We start from the raw sequence: 20,838 nt of genomic DNA on the forward strand, positions 1-20,838 counted from the left end.
CCATGCTTTTAGCTATTGGTTTTAACCATTGCTTTTAGTCATGCTTTTTGCCGCTGCTTTTTGCGTTCTTTGAACGCTTTCCGGCTTGCACGCCAGTCACTCCTCTAAAACCAAACCATGAGCAGATCTTCACATTTCTTTCTTTGACTTTAATCTTTTCTTTCCGTTAAGAGTTTCGTGTTCTAAGTTAGGTTTTGCCACTAAGCCGTGTCTCAGACTTCATGCCCGCCTCAAAACTTCAACCAGCATACACGACTCCATCCTCCAGCCAACGCCCAAGACATCACTTCGAACGACTACGAACTTCCAGCCAATCAGCAACCTTGGGAAACCCCTTTTCTGCAACAATGACATCGAAGGGAATCCCTTAACACAAAGGCAATGCAAATACCTCCAGATTCTAGCTGAACTGGTGCATTTAATATAAATTTAATAACCTCACTGAGAAACTCAATGCGAGGCTTAGCTAAATGATTGATGGTTGTTCGGGTCTAAGCAATTGCATATACGTATGTTATAAACTTGGGATTTCATAGGTTCACTCTTCTAAACTCATTCTTTCCTCATCTACTCTCTTTTTGCAACTCGTATGAATGTGTGAATGTGTGCTATGTGTTAGATTAGCTATGTCTTAGGTTTTTCCAATAAATTCCTATTCATATTGAAAAGAGAAGTATCTTGTGTTTTGTGCTTATAAATTAATGTCTTAAACTGCCGACCTTGTTACCGTGCTAATAAATAGTGTTTTCACTATATTTTGGATATTAGTATCCATTACAGAGTTGGTGTTATATGGCTCGCTCAATGAATCACTGGCCGATTCATTGATCCGCTGTAAAATGTAGATTCTGTTCAATCCTAAATGATTCCCTTTGAGCTAAATTGACCTCTGTAATTCCTTACACTTAGGACCTCAGAAAAAAAGTTGTTGTTGCTCATCAGGCTGGAAAAGGTTACAGAACCATCTCTAAAGAGTGTGGACTTCAACTATTTTGCTGCATCTGGGCCAGGATGAATTGCCATAATTGAAGGAACAATGAATTCTGAATTATACCAGCAAATTCTAAAGGAAAATGTCAGGACATCTGTCCATATACTAAAATCTAATGAGAAAGTGGGTCATGCAGCAAGATGATGACCCCAAGCGCACAAGTCATTCTAACAAAAAAATGGTTAAACAAGAACGAAGTTATTGTTTTGGAATGACTCAAATGAGTCAAAGTTCGGACCTTAATCCAGTTAAAATGTTGTGGAAGGTCCTGAAGCAAGCAGTTCTCAGGAGAAAACCCACAAACATCACAGGGTTCAAGTGCTTCTGTACTAAAAAATTGGCTAAAATTCCTTCAAGCCATTGTACAGGACTGATCAGCAGTTACCAAAAAAAAATTACCTGCAGTTATTGCTTCAAAAGGGGTCACATCTGATACTGAAAGCAACATACTTTTGTAACTTGCAAATCTTTAACACTGGATCATTTTTCTCAATAACTAAATGACGAAGTATATATTTTTGTCTGGTTTGTTTGATTGTATTCTGTATGTCAAATTTAAGGACTTGCGTGAAAATCTATGATGTTTTGCATTATATTTATTCAGAAATATAGAAAATTCTAAAGGGTTCACAAACTTTCAAGCAGCACTGTATATAAATATAATTTACTAACTGCTTGTTTTCTTGCAAAAATCTCTAGTTCATATCTTCTCTATTGTTTTTGTATTCTATGTTTTCTTTTTATTTATTACAGTTAACAAAAAGCAAAGTAAAAAAAAGGACTCTAATGTTAGCCTGCGTTATTCCTTTTGTATTCTATCTCTTTTCATTTATTTTTTTTCTATAATTAAAAAAACTTGCTACATGTACTGTGTTAGGCTAACTGAGACTTGTCATAACACTTACACATCATTGCTTTTTTGTTGATTTTGATTGCTTCCATTGTCCTCATTTGTAAGTAATGAGTAAACGTAAATGTAATGCAATGAATTTAAATAACGCCTGAATAAAATGTGAAAGAATGTTCAGTGCTATATAATACATTTTCCTGTAAACTCTAAAGAAATTTTAATAATGCATGTATAAAATGTGAAGAATTGATCAGTGCTATATAATGCATTGTGACAGACTGCCATTAATTTTCTGTAAAATTCTACACTAAAGTTTTGTGAAATTTGACACAGATAGAGACATGCTTGTTCAGAAAAGGAATTTACTGAAATGTTCATGGTAACTCTGAAGAAATTGTAATAATGCATGTAGAAAAAAGGAGCAAATATTCAGTGTTAAAATGTATTTTAACAGACTTTATTTTGCCAGAAAACTCCACAATATAATATATTCAAATGTAATATAATTGTATCTTCTATAATGTACAATATAAATACATTTTGTAAATACCCGTTTTCGCGCACATTTCATTTTTAACCGCTGAAATATAGATATTCATCAGCTTTTTGGCAGCTTCGTGTCTCTGTACCATAATTCCACTAATAGATGTGCAGCAGAATCCAGATGGTGGCTAGCTTGACCGGGTGTTCGCAGATGGTGGCTCACTTGACCGCGGTCCTTTGTGTGAACAACCATTTTCTGCTCGTTGACGTGGAAAATCTGAAGGTCCTGCACCCATCCATTTGTGAACTATATATGAGCCTCAAGAGATTTATAGTTTCTAAACTGCTCAGATGTATATGCACTGACACCACAAACTAGGCATGAAAATACATCAGGGAAGGTTACGGCCGGTGGCTTGTCAAGATCATCAGACCAATCTGTGTGTTCTTAAGGGTCGAGTTCGTTGATTGTCTTGATTTTTTCTAAGTATCGCGACTTTGCCTCCTTGTTCAGTTTTTCTCGATATGGAATCTTACACTTAATCAACATACGGTCCATTGTTGTTCCTGTTTATTATCGCTATACTAATTATCCTGATGGCTGATGACGAGCGTGTCCTAAAACATGGCGGTGACTACCCAGAATGCAATTCACAGTGAGGTAAACTCCCAAGCTCTATTTCTGATCTACATGAATTTGTAAGTGCTCACGTTATGAATAACGTGTTTGGAAATGTAATTTAATCTGTGATATGACTCGTTACGATCACTGTCATTGTTCATAAAGCAACTCATCTGATTTACTGTAAGAAATTGTGTATTTGTTCAATTTAAGTCCAGTAAAACTTATTGCACTTCATCCCTGTAGCGTTTGGGCCAATCAGACACACAATTGTTCATCTGATTTACTAAATCAATTATTCACTAAATTAACAAATAATTACAGACCCCCTCACCCACTGGCTGCCGGGACGTCTCCAATGGCCCACCAGGCCCCTGGTTACCATGGCATCATTCTGGTTATGGTTTGGAAAGTGAGAAATGCACCGGTAAAACTTTAGTGACACTTTTCTAACTTTGTGTTTGGACTATGCAAATAAATTCCACAGGAGGAAAGAAAGGTGGGCAACCATGAGTCCCCCCACTCTGATGGAACCAGCCAATCACAGCATGGAAATGGAGAAGCGCCAAATTGCAATCTCCTCCTCATCGGAAAGGGATAAAGGTACCCTTCCAAAAGACACTCCTTGTTCTGAGTCTCAGTCCTTTAAGGGAAGAGACAGAAACAGATCACCTTCGTTCTGAGTCTGAGTCCCATAGACACAAACAGAGCAACAAAGTTGTAAGTCTGCGGCCTGCTACAGGGAAGGCAGCAACAGATCAACCTCAGTTCTGAGTCTCCCATCCGGTGAGACGATAGCAGATCAACCTCAGTTCTGAGTCTCCCATCCGGTGAGACGATAGCAGATCAACCTCAGTTCTGAGTCTCAGTCTGTTAAGGAAAGAGACTGTAACAGATCACCCCTGTTCTGAGTCTGCTACCCGTGAGGGAAGGGACTGTAACAAAAACACCCCGTTCTGAGTCCCCGGCACGTCCAAGAGACACTAACAGATCAACCAGTTGAGACCAACCAAGGGTGAGACAACAACAGATACCAAGTCTGCCAAAATCTAAGAGGCAGTTTTTAGCTAAACCCTAGTTAAATATTTATTTGCCTTCACATACGGATTAAGGAATATTTTGACAAATTACACAACCAAGCCGCAATGAGTGGGATCCAAGCTTAACAGAGAAAGAAAGGCCCTTTTCAGTGAAGAAGAGTCTTCTGTATTCACTATCCAAGAGAAAGATTGATGTCCTGTGTTTTTATTTTCTACACTTTTTTTCCAAGGCGAGATCTCTGTAAGCACATCTCTGAATGTATATTCAGCCATTACATACACAGAAAATATTTAAATAAAGTAATTTATACGATTTTCTTTTTACTAGGAAAAATGCCTGCCCACTGCTGTGTGTGTGTGTGCATTTGAAAGGGTGCAATTGGATGAGGTCAAATTGCGAATAAGGGGCATCTCCTTTCTCCTTTGTGACTTAATTTTAAAGTCCTGATAGAATATGCAGTCTTGTGCTTCTTAACATTTGTATATAGAAAGAACAGACTTGATATTCAATCACAAATGGCAATATATATTTTATTTCAAATTCCATTATCTGCAATACCATAATACAACTTAAATGAGTAAACCTTCTTCACACATTTAACATGACAGGTGTGTTCAAAAGACAGCGCAAGCTGTCTTTTGGCGTTAAAATAGTAGCCTGCTGTTACTAAATGCACAGTGAAGAATTGGTGCTAAAAAGGCGTGGTCATGGTAATTTTTGCGCATGACCTTACTGAATATGCATTTTTAGGAGTTTCTCTTTCAGATGCACAATTTATGGGAGGAGTGTATGAAAATTAATCATGCAATTAGATTTACTAGCATTTGCACTCATCAGATTTCTGGTATTTGCGCCAATATTTAACGCCCAAAAAAGCAGGCGCTAATTTGCGCTGATCTTGGTAGATTGCACTGGTCATTATGGAAATGATCTGCCTGCATCTATGTTTTGTAATGTGTGCATTGTCAGTAAATCACGTGCAGAATTTCCCCTCCCATTGGCGCTTTTATGGAATTGCACTTTAACGCTAATTTGCCTGGTTTAGTAAATCTAGCCTCAAATTTCATATTGACACAGCGGTTTTCGATTCTCTCTAAATTCAGTCGTAAATTTAGAACATTTTAATGCAAATTTACTGGTGAATCAAGAGTTCTGTATAGAAATATGTGTACACAAATGAATAAGAATCACTGTAAATTAGACATTTAAAGAAAAGAAATAATAATAAAATAGAAATACATAGCTAGCTACACCAAGCTTAAATTTGAGCTGTTATTTAAAAAATGTAAAATAACAAAAAAAAAAATATATATATATATATATATATACCAAGTTCTGTCATGAAACTCTAAATGTAGCAGGCTGATGGGTTCTTAACGTAACTGATGATATTTACAGCGTTAAATGACTTAGCACAAGCTGATTGGCTCATGTTTCATACACAGCCAATGAGCTTACTGCTTTACATTTAAATGGCTGGTTCACTCAAGTTTTTTGCAGCTGGCTTTCAGAGTTCCTCTGTAACCCTCAACCTTCCACAGCTCCACTTGTATAGATCTGCTAGGGGTTGTTTTATATGCTATTTGTGCAGCAGCAGTATGTCTTAAATACTCACAGCACCATACCGTCGTAAGCATTGGCAGTAGCAAGTTCCTATACAGCAATAAACTCCAACTACACCAATAACCATCATAAACATTAACATTGTCATACACATTACAAAGCTAAAATTTTCCAAAAATTTCCATGATAGAACTTAAATAACCTCTGTCATTTCAAGGTATGGAATGAAAGCCATTAAGTACATTAAGGCCTTTGAACCTGTCAAACTGTTAAAAATTTTAACAGAATTGGAATAGACCTGAGACTGATAAAATACAGTATGATTCTTTTTTTTTTTTTTTTTTTTTTTTTTTAAAAAAAAAAAAAAAAAAAAAAACCTTTTTATGTCTTTCAGTGCAACTTAAAATATTTAGATTAACATTGCCCAGCAATTTAGATAAAAGAAAACCTCTTTAAATGTTTCCTTTTTCTGATTATATTTCTCTTTTTCACATTTTCATATTATTACTGAGAATGAGCTGAAATAATAAAAAAATCAGATGTGATACATCTGCCATAATGCTGCGTACAGTAACAGAGACTTGTTGGGAAAACTTGCTTAAGGGTCATTTAGCATTAATGATAGATAAAAATCATCTTCAAGACAGAAATCATGCATGACAACCAGCATGAATTTGGTTTGAAGAGATGGGAAATAGACCTCAATCTATATTTCTATCCCTTCTTTTGGTAACATACAGAATAGAACATGTGAATGTCAGAGATTAGGTCAACAGGGTGAGAGAGAAGCTTGTAAGTGTGTAAGCTTGTAAGCTCCCCACTGTGTTCTTTTTCCCAAAGGTAGGTCATGCCGTTGTCTGTGGCAGGAGAGCTGCAGTGATCCAGGGACACAAGGAGCCAAGGGTCAAGGGTGAAATTTCCTGAATTCACATTGACCTGCCAAACAACTTTCAACATCACAAGACGCTGATCATTTAAAAGTGCCACACTCTCCACTTTGCCAAAGAACACTAGAAACACACAAAAAAGACAAGATCATTTAGTCAACTTACAAAAAATGTTATTTAGCATTTCAGGTTGCAGAACAAATGTTCAAGAACATCACCTGTTTTATTGCACATTTCAGGGATCAGGTCCATTAGAGGTTTAAGTGCAAGAGGGCTGTCAGGCTTTGGTGTTGGTTTGAGATGTTCAGCACAGCAGCTCCACAGGGATGTGTTGTAGTAGTAATGCCCACAGCAACTGTGGTTTTGCTTGATGTCATAAATTACAGCATTGGTTGAGGAGGAACAACAAGTTTGATTGCTATGTTGCAGCAATAGGTTTCCACAGCACTTTGCATTCCCACTTGAATGTTGGATGTAGAGACGATCAGAACAGCATCTCAAGGATTGGTTGTGGTGGTCATAGACGTCTGAACCACAACAGAAATTGCCATTTATCTTGTTGTGGCTAAACAGAAAAAGTTTGAAAGAAAAGTTATTCAAGTGTTTTTTTTTTTTTTTTAATTATTAAGGGTTCTTATGGGTTTCCTGTATGACTGACAAACTGTTTTAGAACTGTGCCATGTGAATAAGTCTTCTGTGAGTAATGTAGTGCCAGTAAGCATTTGTAAGACTTCAATTTCCAGTTACAGGCAAAGCCTTGTTTGCCAAGACAGTGTGGGTAGAGACAGGCTACAGGCTAAACAATAACTATCTCTTATTTTTTAATGGATTTTTCTCAAGTTGAAGAAATTTTCCGAGATTCAGACAGGAGCTATTTATTCCCTGACCTGAGACATATTTGAGCAGGAACAAGACACTGTATAAAATGTTTTCCTGTAAAGAAATGGTCCATACGCTCGGCAAATGTTATTTTACAGGCAGGTTGACCCCTCATGGTGGGTGTGTTGTTAAGATCAATGGTCCCCTATCTGGATCTATACCATTTTCCCTATTAAAAGTAATTTGAAAGTCATTGTGCAATATGATGAAATTAAAGAGAAAGTTAACCCAAAAATATAATTTATGTCTTTAATTACTCACACTCATGTCATTCCAACCCCGTAAGATTTTCGTTCTTCTTCAGAACACAAATTACAATATTTTTGATGAAATCTGAGACCTTTTTGACCCTGCATAGACAGCAACACTACCATGTCAAGCCCCAGAAAGGTAGTGAGGACATTGTTAAAATAGTGCATGTGACATCACTGGTTTAACTGTAATGTTATGAAGCTATGAGAATACTTCTTGTGTGCAAAGGAAACAAAAATAAGGACTTTATTCAACAAATTTTTCTCATATGTGCCAGTCTTAAACGCGTGTTCACAAGAGTACCGTAAGGTGTAGCGCATCCACAGCTGTTTCTTCCATGGCTCGGTATGCTTTCAACTAGTTTTTTAGTCTAGAGCAAGAGACTATAACTCCGGATAATAATCTATAATGAATGAATGAAACACATTTGTCCGTGGTTCACTCTCTTTCAAATCGTGCTCACAGAAAGCACTTTAGAAACAGCTGTCTCTTCCGCAGCTCTGTAAAAAACACATTTTTTTTTTGTCTCGAGCAAGAGACTATATGACTAATTCTAAAGTTTGGTAATATTTCTATTCAAAATCGCAATTCCTCGATTTCTAAAATTGTGGCAAAACATTAAATTCAAATTAATCGATAAAATCACAGAGGCCTACCATCACATGGACTATTTTAACAATGTCCTTACTACCTTTCTGGGCCTTGAACTTGGTAGTTGCATTGCTGTCTATGCAGGGTCAGAAAGCTTTCGGATTTCATCAAAAACATCTTAATTTGTGTTCCAAAGATGAACGAATCTTACGGATTTGGAACGATGTGGGGGTGAGTAATTAAAAGAGAACTCCACTTCCAGAACAACAATTCACAAATAATTTACTCACCCCCTTGTCATCCAAGATGTTCATGTCTTTCTGTCTTCAGTCATGAAGAAATTATGCTTTTTGAGGAGAGCATTTCAGGATTTTTCTCCATATAATGGACTTCATTGGTCCCCCATTTTGAACTCCTAAAATGTAGTTAAAACAATCCCAGTTGAGGAAGAAGGGTCTTATCTAACAAAACAATCGGTAATTATTTTCGGAAAATAAAAATTTGGTTACTTTTTAGGCAGAAAAATATGTGTAGCACAGGCTCTGGGATGCATGTTCACGTACTACTGAATCACGTCGGAAGGTCACATGGACGTAGGCAGAACTACAGACCCAGTGTTTTCAAAGCAAACGCGCAAAGACTAAGAAAGTGCAAGTAAGTCAAATGCTGTTTACAAACAAAAAGGTACAACGATGTCGGATGATTCTGAAGTTGAGAAAATAACATGGAGTTTTTCGACATACTCTACCTCTTTGAGCCGGAGTACACAGGCGATGAACTTGGTGATAATTCGAAGATGTGATTCGTAGTAATGGGAAGTTCGGATCATTTTACAGACTCTGACCTTTGAGTCTTGTTCAGCAAAATGAACAAATCTTTTTTTGAGTCATTTCGTTCATTTTAGCAAAATTAGCATCACGTGACAGCCCCATAAGATGAACGAACTATTTGAAACCCGAAGACTTGAAACAGGTGAACTAATTCCAGTACAGAACCTAATAGGATGTTGCGCATGCGCTACTGAACGAATCACTCCCCGAGACGACTCGTTCGTCCCGAGTCACATTAAAGATTCATTCAAAATGAACGTATCGTTCAAGAACGCACATCCCAGAGCCTGTGCTACACAAGCTTTTGTGCTTAAAAAGTATACACATTTTTATTCTTTGAAAACAATGACTGTTCGTTTTGCTAGATAAGACCCTTCTTCCTCAGCTGGGATCATTTAGAGTCCTTTGAAGCTGCATTTAAACTGCAATTTTGAAAGTTCAATTTCAGAGCACCAGTGAAGTCCATTATATGCAGAAAAATCCTGAAATGCTTTCCTCAAAAACCATAATTTCTTTACAACTGAAGACAGAAAAACATGAACATCTTGGATGATAAAGGGGTGAGTAAATTATCTGTAAATTGTTGTTCTGGAAGTCAAGTTCTCCTTTAATGACAGAATTTAATTTTTGGATGAACTCTCCCTTAGATAGCCCATGAGGATGTCAAGTGCACAACCAAGTGAATACTACTTACTTTTGGGTTACAAAATCAATCAAAACATAATGCAATTATTTAAAACATGAGCAAAAAAATTACGAAGTGCACTTTTAAATCAAATCTTTGGGGGCCTACCTGTGTCCGTTACAGCAAATATGTGTGCTAGGATTGAAGGTTTGTCCTCCACAGCAGTGTTCACCAAGACGGGGACGGACAGACATTTGGCAAGTAGTGTTTTCTGGAGTATATATAACACCTCCAACACACTCTGACTGCTCAGGCACATCGCGATGAAGGTTTCCATTACAGCACAGCATATTATCATCTGACATAGTGTAAGCATCTTGGCCACAGCACTGAAGGACACAGATACACATAATACTGTACAATAAAGTATTGTATAATAATTTAAAGACACATTTTACTGAAAATCACAGTGTTCTGAGAAATTTCTATTTACTTTAGGTCAAAATGCAATACCATAGTAAGTACTGAAGCCTTCTTATGCCGTTTTCCTGAGCAACAAATGTGATCCTGGTGATTGTATGGGTCATCTCCACACATCAAATCTAGAAAAGAATGATAAGGAATGTGAGATTTTTACTACAATCACCATACAATCACCATAATTTCCAATAATACCTGAAAATGTCAGGTTAGGCAGGTATGAGAAAAGGCTATCAAAGGATACTGAAACTAACTAGATCACTGTCCAACATAAGAGAGATATGTAAAAATATGAATGCACAATGAGGATGCCAAGTGCTTTACCTGAGACTTTGGGGAGTGTGCTTAAGATTTCCAGTCACATAAAATCAAACAAACAAAAACACACACAGAACATTACATTATTAGAATTTTCAAATTATTATTAAACAGACCTCCATTATTAGAATGAATCAGAATTATTTTCTGCAGTAGTCAATATACTACAAATCTTATTAATTACTAATTAGTTTTTTCAGTGCTGTGGACAATTTTTGCAAATCAGTGTAAACTTTAGGTTGCTTATCATTCATTTGCATTTAAGAAAGGTCTATTTAATAATAAGCATCCTTGAGCACTGGAAAGGTGCTATATAATAAAACCTATTATTATTATTATTATTAAAAGGTATTTTTGTCTGTCAGTGTGACTCACCTAGTGGGAGGAGAGCCTTGCTGATTATTACCTACTAAAACAGATGACAGATCTATTACTGTTTGACTTAAAACACATGAAAGATTACAGAGTACATGATGTTCCACTGTTTAGCCACTTGCAGCACATTTCTTTAATTTTTTATCTAATACTTACTAAGAGCTGTATTCACGAATGGTGGTTTTGGACAGCAGGTTTCATTTTTAGACTTCACTTGTAGTGTTGGGAAGTTACAGCAGCATTGGGTTGTTATGTTATATGTTTCATTGCCACAACAAGAAAGATTTTCCTTCCTTTCAAATATGTTCTTGCGACCACAACATAAATGAGTCGCTGTCAAGTACATGACTGTAAATGAGTGTAGGAGAAAACTCATCAGCTAACTGTTTGAAGATCAATCAATCTCAACAAAATTTTAAGCGTGCAAAAATGTATCAAATTTAAACAAAGCGGCCATCAAGGTGTATAAGGCTGATCGGTTACCATTGCCACAGCATTTCGCGCGGCTGTTGAAGCGAGTCTGTATGGTGCCATTACAGCAAATCTCATTTAGTGGATTAAAGGCTACAGAACCGCAGCAGTCAGCCACCAGCTGGCTTAATCCCAGAGTTATTTTGCCTGCAACACATTGAAATATAAAAAAAAAAAAAAAAAAAAAAAAGTTTAATCTTTGTATAATGTCCTAAACTCACTGTGAAACACATCCTCTACTCTTAGCGACTCAGCAACCACAAACTAAAAGCTGCAAAAGGCTCCCCTACCTTTACAGCAGGAACTTCCTGAGATCTCGTAAGACACATTTCCACAACAGTGCAGATGTTGGCTGCCGTCCATCTGTCCACTGAAAGCTGCGTTGCTGCTGACATTGTAAACAAGACAGATCATTCCTATTTTACTCTTACCAAAACATGCTGCTAATTTACATTTAAGTGATTATGATAAAACAATAATGATTAAAAAACAAAATTCTTATGAAACTGTGTTCAGAAGCTCAAACATAAGACTCTGTGTAAGGTCACTCACTGGCTCCCTCCGTCATCATGGCAAATACCTGAGGAACATTGAAATTATGAAAAAAAATATGATTTAAAGTGGTAACTAATCTTCTAAGACAACTCTAAATACTATAAAGATTAAAGTCAACATGACAATGATATTGACCTAATGCAATTTCCTAATCTTATTGTGAATGGTTTAACAGTTTGCAATTTGTAATCTGCCCTTGATCTGACTTGGAACACATGATCTGGCTTCTTCTGGTATGTAACACCCACTTTTCACAATTCCTGACACACATAAACAAACCTCTCCCTACTGTTTTAGTTAAAAAAATAGGGGTTGTAGATTTCATATTGCATTTTTCTTTTCTTTTGCACCCTCAGATTCCAGATTTTCAAATAGTTGTATCTCGGCCAAATATTCTCCTATCCTAACAAACCATACATCACTAGAAGACTTATTTATCTCAGCTTTCAGATGATGTATAAATCTCAGTTTCAACAAAATCACCCTTATTATTGGTTTTGTGGTGCAGGGTCACATACAGTATAAGAAGATATTTTGAAAGTATCTTCTAAATGGAGAAACAATTTGAGCAGTTCTTCACAATACCTGCTTTTGTTTTCCACAGAATTACGCCATGCAGGTTTGTAATGACTTGACAGTGAGTAAATCATTTTTATGTCAACTACACCTTTAATCATTTTCAAGTTCATCAAGTTCATTCATACTCTCCCCTCATGCCCTGTTTTTACAAAAAAATTCTGTAATGTCTTATCATCTTTTATAAGTGTTTATTACTTCACAGAATGTCATTAGATGGCACTGATGCTATTAGACTCTTTAATTCTTCTGAAAAGTGTCCGAATTGTACTAGAATTCTATTAAACTTTCCACCAATCTTGCCCACTGTCACTAAAAAAATGGTCTAATACATAAAGCATGAACAGAACACGGCATGTTATTAATACGATTTTACACTGTTTCTCCTCATTTGTACTTTTTTCCTCATTTTGTACTTACTTTTTTTACTTCATACAGTTTTTTGTACACTTCGAAACAATGTATTAGTTTACTGTTGAGGATTTTCCTGTTGCGCCACACTGTTTTCCGGGTTCCAAAATAATATTGTTTATTTGTGCAAGTTCATTCATACTCTACCCTTATGCCCAGTTGATACAAAAATTGTATGCAATGTCTTATCTTCTTTTATAAGTGTTTATTACTACACAGAATGTCACCGGATGGCACTGATGCTGTTAGACTCCTGAATGTTTCTGAAAAGTGTTTCTATCTGAATTCTACTAAAAAAACACTTACCACCAACCCTGCCCACTGTCACTGCAAGTGTGCCATCAGGTAAAGTGGGCCATTTAAGCTTGATTGTTCTGTGCTCTTTAGGGTTTACTCTTTTAGAGCATAACAATGGTTCTTAATTAAAGGGACACTATTTCTCTAAATGATAAAATAGTTTTGGTTGATGCAATATGACACTGGTGGGTGTGGCCACACATCAAAGGAGAACTGTGCCAGGGTGAAAGGTAGAAAAAATAAGATTTTCATTTCTAACTCATAAGGTTGCTCACTAAAAGTAAACAAACGTTATTGTGAAAGTTCATGTTTTATTTAATACTACCATCAACAGGGAATAAAATGCAAAAAAACTTTTTATTTTTTTTTATTTGTTACTTTTCATGTAAGGTGTTTAAATACTGCTGACCCACTTCGATTGAATGTATAAGAGAAAGTGAGCCAGTGGGATTCAGGTAAAGTGGGCTGACCTGTTACCTTCAGTAATTATATCCAAATTCATTAAAGAAAGTGACATTTATAATTTACTTCTTTAGAAAACAGAAATGAGACTGCAATCAGGAATTCAATTCAAGGAAAGGAAAGAGAAAATAGAAAGGAAGTCAAAGCATGAAGTTCAGTCTGCAACGTGAAGAAAGGATGAGAGGAGAAAACATGTTCTTTCATTTTTTTTAAGATGTGGATTTACACTACACATGATTTATTTTACTTAACCTGTAGGTTATATATTGGGGTTTGTCATACATTGTTAAATATATTTGTCGGATCATATGTGTTAATAAATCAAGTGTTTTTAATTAAGATACAGATTTTATTTTATTTTATTATTTTTTTTTTTTTTTAGACTAAGTGGTCAACTTTACCTGAAAATAATTTTTCCTGGAGTACATGACCTCAAAACATTTATTAATAGGCCTATATCTTGCAAATAACATTTTATATGAACTGTATTCATATTGAAATATTACAGCTGGACCTTACAGTTAACAAAGTAATAAAAAAGGAGGAGGAGAAGAAGAAGAAGAAGAAGAAGAAGAAGAGGAAGAAGACATCTCGGTATCTACATTACACGTTTTACAAAAAGTGGCCCACTTTACCTGAGTTCACCCTACAGTTAAATGCTGTTCCTCCAACAAGCCGTTTTTAAAATCGTAGCCTACATAGTCCATCTCTTTTGATTATCTGATTTTGGATTAGGTTTAGTAAATATAGTATGCAATAAAAAGATATTAAAACGCTATTTGTTCTTTTAGACGTAGCACAGGCGCTTTGAGTACACCAGAAAGAACGATACCTCAGTTTGAGTATGAGAATAAGAATAGGTTCTATTGTCAGGTCGCGTTGCTCGCAGCCGGCGTAGAAACGATAAGAGACACAGTACAGAAAGCAACTGTTTTCCCCCTCGCCCCGCGAAAGATTGATGTCCCTCGTCGCCCAGTCAAAAAGGTATCCAATCTCGGTGGGTGTGTAAAAGTTCTCTGCTCTAATATTTCCTTGTTCAGTGGGTTTCTGTAACTGCTAAGCTTTCAGATAACGCAGTCGACCCATTTTTACTCTTTAGGCTACTCTAAGCGCGCTCCACCCGCAGATATTTCTTCTCTCTAACTATCTGAAATATAGCGTGTATAACTCAGGTCCACACTCAAGATGGACCTCGGGCTCCACCCCCCCCCCCAAAAAAAAAAAAAAAAAAAAAAAAAAAAAAAAAAAAAAACACGCCTACACACACAGTATGATGGTCTAATTCAAATGTAGGCTAAGTATATAACTATAAAAAAAGCAAACTGTTTCATACCCTCACTGACTAAGTTGTTAGCTTTAACGGCAACACTTTTAAATAACAACATTATCTGACAAAATAAAACTAGTAGGTAAATGTCTGAAGTATAATTAATAGTTATAGTGTTTCCTTACCTTGTGCAGAGGATGTGAAAAAAAAGCACAAGACTGTCAATAAACCTGCAATAAAAATACATAAATAAATAAGTAAATAAATAAATAAATAAATAAAATACAATAGTATTAAAAAATCACTTAAAAAGAAAAAAAAAATCTTGAAAACCTAGAATTATAAAATTTTGCTGTCATACGTAAGGCTGATGTGTACATCTCCATTGTGTATCCTTGTTCAGTTCAGTATCCCAAGGAAGACAATTTATGTACCCCAAAATAAAACCTTTGCTCCACCTCTTCAGGCTACATCATAGGAAGAACCAAAAGCCCAAAGGCACACTAAGGAAGTAACAAGTATGGGCATGAGGACAGAATCACTGTGTTAATAAAAAAACTGTGTCTTTTTTTATTTGGCAGATGTTTGAATCTACCAGCATTATTGCTTGCATGGATAATTAGTAAAATGCACAGTCACTGAGAAACATATCATCACACTTAGGTAATAAGCTCTGTAATGTTTTTACTAGTGTACTGTAAGTTGCTTTGGAGAAGTTGTTGTACTGGCATGCATCCATTTAGCATTGTTTAATCATGTTAGATTATAAACTATGGCTCACAGCCAAACACACTCACATGCGCACCAACTCTCAACTCCCAACTCGTCACATATTGACTCTTGGGCAGGAGCCCTTTGGCGTCACTTTTTGACGCTCAGGGTACACCTTTAGCGTCATTTTTCGACATGCAGGGTCCTCCAGTACTTGACATAAGAAACCCTTGGCGTTAATGTGCTGACGAAAGGCACTTGGAATTTTCTCGTCTGTCTGTGCAGTCTGTCTGTGCGTAAATTCAAAAAATGCCGCCAGAAGAAGGGAGCCTAGGTTGTGAAATACTATGGCTCCTGGGTGCCTCGTGACCGACTGCATCATGCTGTTGTGAAACACCATTGGGTCTTATGTTTCTTGTGACCGACTGCGTAATGCAAAAGTTCGGGAGTATTTTTTTTGATTGAGATATGAGCGCATTAACATAGTGGGATCATTTTCAGCAATTAAAACCTTCTGTTATTCGCATAAGGATATCCCATGGCTTCTTCAGAAGCCTCGAATGCAACAGGACTTGTTTGTAATGCTTTAATACTGCTTGTTTATGGTCAGTTTTTGTGATAAATACCTGTGACTGTACTTATATTAGACTGTTGCGTGTTTTATATTGTTCAGAAAAGGGTAGGTTTAGGGTAGGGATGGGGGTAGGTGCTCCAATTAAAGTTTACATTTATGTAAAATAATTTCTATTTTTACAAACGCGTGCAAACCATTAAATAAAGAAAAACAACTGAAAACAATGGAGGACCCTGTGCGTCGAATAATGACGCCAAAGAGTCCTAACCAGTCGTCAATATGTGACGAGATGGTTTCGCTAATAATCATTAGTAATTAAATAAGTATCACTGATAATGGCTATTGGACTGAGGTGATTCAATCACTGCTGGATTTATTTTTAATGAGGTGGCACAGAGGGGACCAAGAACCAGTGGTCCAGGGAAACAGAAATAAATACTGGCTATATAAGAAGATGTATGGTGCTAAATATTTCCCCCAAATTCTGAATCATTTATCACCTGTAGTACCATAGTGTAACCACTAAATGGCTGTATATCTCTATACTTAAACATTGTGCCTGTGTCAAATCTGGACACAGACAATGCATTTTGTCACTCATACTAGCTACTTGTAGTAGCTTGATCAGTCACACAAAAGTAATGAGAATATTTACTTTACTTCTTAATTTAGAATATTTAGTGCATCCAGTGCTATATTTCAATATAATTAGGTGCTTACATAACATGAACAGAGATCTGGTCTGTGGTCTCTTCTCTCTCTCTCCTTCGGCTTGCTCCCTTTATCAGGTGTCGCCACAGCGGAGTGATCCGCACAGCTGATTTGACACAAGTTTTACACCAGATGGTCTGTGGTCTCTCCTACCTTTTGAAAAACTCTCCAAACAGTAATTTAAAAATATATAGTTTTAAAAGATTAGTTCACAATTTCCTAAAAAATTACTTTACAAAGTGAAAGTCAAAGACAGTCAAACACCCTTTACAGTGGGGGTAATGTTACACTGCTCAGAAAAAAATAAAGGGAACACTAAAATAACACATCCTAGATCTGAATGAATGCAATATTCTTATTAAATACTTTGTTCTTTACATAGTTGAATGTGCTGACAACAAAATCACACAAAAACTATCAATGAAAGTCAAATTTATTAATCCATGGAGGTCTGGATTTGGAATCACACTCAAAATTGAAGTGGAAAAACACACTACAGGCTGATCCAACTTTGATGTAATCTCCTTAAAACAAGTCAAAATGAGTCTCAGTAGTGTGTGTGGCCTCCACGTGCCTGTATGACCTCCCTACAACACCTGGGCATGCTCCTGATGAGGTGGCGGATGGTCTCCTGAGGGATCCCCTCCCAGACCTGGACTAAAGCATCCGCCAACTCCTGGACAGTCTGTGGTGCAACGTGGCGTTGGTGGATGGAGCGAGACATGATGTCCCAGATGTGCTTAATTGGATTCAGGTCTGGGGAACGGGCGGGCCAGTCCATAGCATCAATGCCTTCGTCTTGCAGGAACTGCTGACACACTCCAGCCACATAAGGTCTAGCATTGTCTTGCATTATGAGGAACCCAGGGCCAACCGCACCGGCATATGGTCTCTCAAGGGGTCTGAGGATCTCATCTCGGTACCTAATGGCAGTCAGGCTACCTCTGGTGAGCACATGGAGGGCTGTGCGGCTCTCCAAAGAAATGCCACCCCACACTATTACTGACCCACTGCCAAACCGGTCATGCTGGAGGATGTTGCAGGCAGCAGAACGTTCTCCACGGCGTCTCCAGACTCTATCACGTCTGTCACATGTGCTCAGTGTGAACCTACTTTCATCTGTGAAGAGCACCGGGCGCCAGTGGCGAATTTGCCAATCTTGGTTTTCTCTGGCAAATGCCAAACGTCCTGCACGGTGTTGGGCTGTAAGCACAACCCCCACCTGTGGACGTTGGGCCCTCATACCACCCTCATGGAGTCCGTTTCTGACCGCTTGAGCAGACACATGCACATTTGTGGCCTGCTGGAGGTCTTTTTGCAGGGCTCTGGCAGTGCTCCTCCTGTTCCTCCTTGCACAAAGGCGGAGGTAGCGGTCCTGCTGCTGGGTTGTTGCCCACCTACGGCCTCCTCCACGTCTCCTGATGTACTGGCCTGTCTCCTGGTAGCGCCTCCATGCTCTGGACACTACGCTGACAGACACAGCAAACCTTCTTGCCACAGCTCGCATTGATGTGCCATCCTGGATGAGCTGCACTACCTGAGCCACTTGTGTGGGTTGTAGACTCCGTATCATGCTACCACTAGAGTGAAAGCACCGCCAGCATTCAAAAGTGACATCAGCCAGAAAGCATAGGAACTGAGAAGTGGTCTGTGGTCACCACCTGCAGAACCACTCCTTTATTGGGGGTGTCTTGCTAATTGCCTATCATTTCCACCTGTTGTCTATTCCATTTGCACAACAGCTTGTGAAATTGATTGTCAATCAGTGTTGCTTCCTAAGTGGGCAGTTTGATTTCACAGAAGTGTGACTGACTTGGAGTTACATTGTGTTGTTTAAGTGTTCCCTTTATTTTTTTGAGCAGTGTATTAGATCCCCTGCTGATTTTGTACATTTGCCCACTGACAAAGAAATGATCAGTCAATAATTTTAATGTTTGGTTTATTTGAACAGTGAAAGACAGAATAACAACAAAAAATCCAGAAAAAAAACACATTTCAAAAATGTTAGAAATTGATTTGCATTTTAATGAGTGAAATAAGTATTTGACCCCTTCGTAAAACATGACTAAGCACTTGGTGGCAAAACCCTATTGGCAATCTCAGATATATATATATATATGTGTGTGTGTGTGTGTGTGTGTATATATATATATATATATATATATATATTTCAACCACAGAAAGACATCAATATACACAAATTTTCAAGTTTAAGATTTTCAAGATTTCAAGATTTTCTTTTTTTCCGAAAATACTAGTTAATGTTATCACATTGGAATCAAAATTACTGACTTTGTTCACACAGGGTATAAGTACTTCTCAGAATTTTTTTTTTCATTTTTGTAATTTTTTATAGTCACACTTGTGGTGTTCCCAGTCAAAAATGACCAGACTCCAAACAACTGCTTCTAAATCTCTTATTATGCTATATTATCACTAAAGATTGGATTCATTATTTTTGTCAACTTGTTTTCTTTCATTTAGGACTGAATTTGTGTTTCTGTTTGCATCTGATTAATCGTAGGCCTCATTTTTCTGAGAGAGGGTACCTCGTTTTTTGAGTGAAAAAATCATTTTTTATGAATAATTTTCACAATATGAGATAAAAAATGATGAAAATTTGCACTGTGTATCACACTAGTGTAGTTAATGTTTAATAAGGAAGTTTGCTTTTAAATGCTTTTATTTTGTACAAAACTGCAAGAAGTCACTTGTGGTGTTCCTGGTCAAAAATGACCGGACTCTAAAACAACTGCTTATAAATCTGTCATTATGTTATATTTTCACAAAATATTGGATTTAATCTTTTTGTAAACTTGTTTTCTTTCATTTAGGACTGGTTTTGTGTTTCTATTTTCATCTGATTAATCGTAGGCCTCTGAAAAATTTATCTGAAAGTAGGCAAAACTGTACAAAATTGCACAAAGTCACACTTGTGTTCCCGGTCAAAAATGAGCGGACTCCAAACGAGGTACCTACTCTCAGATAAATGAGGCCTACGGTTAATTGGATGCAAATAGAAACACAAAACCAGTCCTAAATGAAAGAAAGCAGGTTGACAAAAATAATGAATCCAACATTTGGTGATAATATAGCATAATGACAGATTTATAAGCAATAGTTTGGAGTCCGGTCATTTTTGACCGGGAACACCACAAGTGTGACAGAAATCTGAACACAACCAGAAGGGTCAAGTCCACCAAAGTTAATCTACTTTCCTGTCTGACTTGCTTGTCGGACAGAATGGCAGATTTGGCATTATGATTGATCAGATTTGCGAAGTTTGCGAAGAGTCAGTTGGCTGTTCAGATTAGTGAACCTTAACCACTTAACCTCAGTTTGGTGTGTCTTTGCAAGTCTGTGCAAGCAATAAGCTTCTGACGTAAAAAAGTCATTGCAGAATCTTGCATCAGCTGCCTTAATGACTGTTGGAAAACGTGTCTGTCATGGTAAGAAAAAAATTAAATCTTGGCTCAGCCACTGATGGTTTCAAAACACTTAAATCTTGTGTTTTTTTTAAAAAAGGGATACATCACCCAGAATGTTTTTAATTTATATATATATATATATATATATATATATATACATACATAAATACTACCATGACACACAGCTCTGATCACCGCATCCCCCATTCTCCAGTTTTTGACGTTGTTATTATGTCACTGTAGGTCGGTTAATGACGCTTCTAACTTACTACTGGCAATGCTTCAAGGAAAATCCCCTAATGACAATTCACCAGTGAAACACACAAACTCCTCCAAGGCCTGCAAGCTTAGCTGGGACTTGATCCAGGGTGAATTCTTTTGCTGTGAGGCAATGATCTATCAATAATCCTCATCAGTCATCAGGCTGACTTCTACAGCAGTGGTTGCTAACTGCTTTCCTGGAGACCCCTAAGCGCTGCACATTTTGTATATCTCTCTATCTAACATGCCTGATCCAACTCAAAAGCACATTAGCAGACATAGCAAGACTTGAATTGGGTGTGACTGACAAAGGAGACATACAAAATG

General features: G+C 37.2%; 1 protein-coding gene across 8 annotated transcripts; it reads right to left on the reverse strand.

The window, feature by feature from the left end:
• Positions 1-5,873: 5,873 nt before the first annotated feature.
• Positions 5,874-15,288, reverse strand: si:ch211-195m9.3 (galaxin). Of its 8 annotated transcripts, none has more exons than XM_051135373.1 (12): positions 15,188-15,288; positions 15,012-15,056; positions 11,811-11,838; positions 11,549-11,643; positions 11,271-11,405; positions 10,944-11,135; positions 10,788-10,821; positions 10,419-10,438; positions 10,128-10,216; positions 9,783-10,003; positions 6,656-7,002; positions 5,874-6,560 (listed from the first exon to the last, which is right to left on the reverse strand). In XM_051135373.1, exons 1-12 carry the CDS (start codon positions 15,210-15,212, stop codon positions 6,265-6,267), a joined length of 1,527 nt encoding a protein of 508 aa, XP_050991330.1. In that variant the 5' UTR covers positions 15,213-15,288; the 3' UTR covers positions 5,874-6,264. The 8 variants fall into 8 exon arrangements, with proteins under 8 accessions (XP_050991330.1, XP_050991329.1, XP_050991328.1 ...); XM_051135372.1 differs by having other exon boundaries at positions 10,788-10,818; positions 11,549-11,646; XM_051135371.1 differs by having other exon boundaries at positions 11,549-11,646.
• Positions 15,289-20,838: the final 5,550 nt, after the last annotated feature.

This window comes from Labeo rohita, chromosome 18 (genome assembly GCF_022985175.1).
Source record: "Labeo rohita strain BAU-BD-2019 chromosome 18, IGBB_LRoh.1.0, whole genome shotgun sequence".
Lineage (NCBI taxonomy): Eukaryota > Metazoa > Chordata > Actinopteri > Cypriniformes > Cyprinidae > Labeo > Labeo rohita.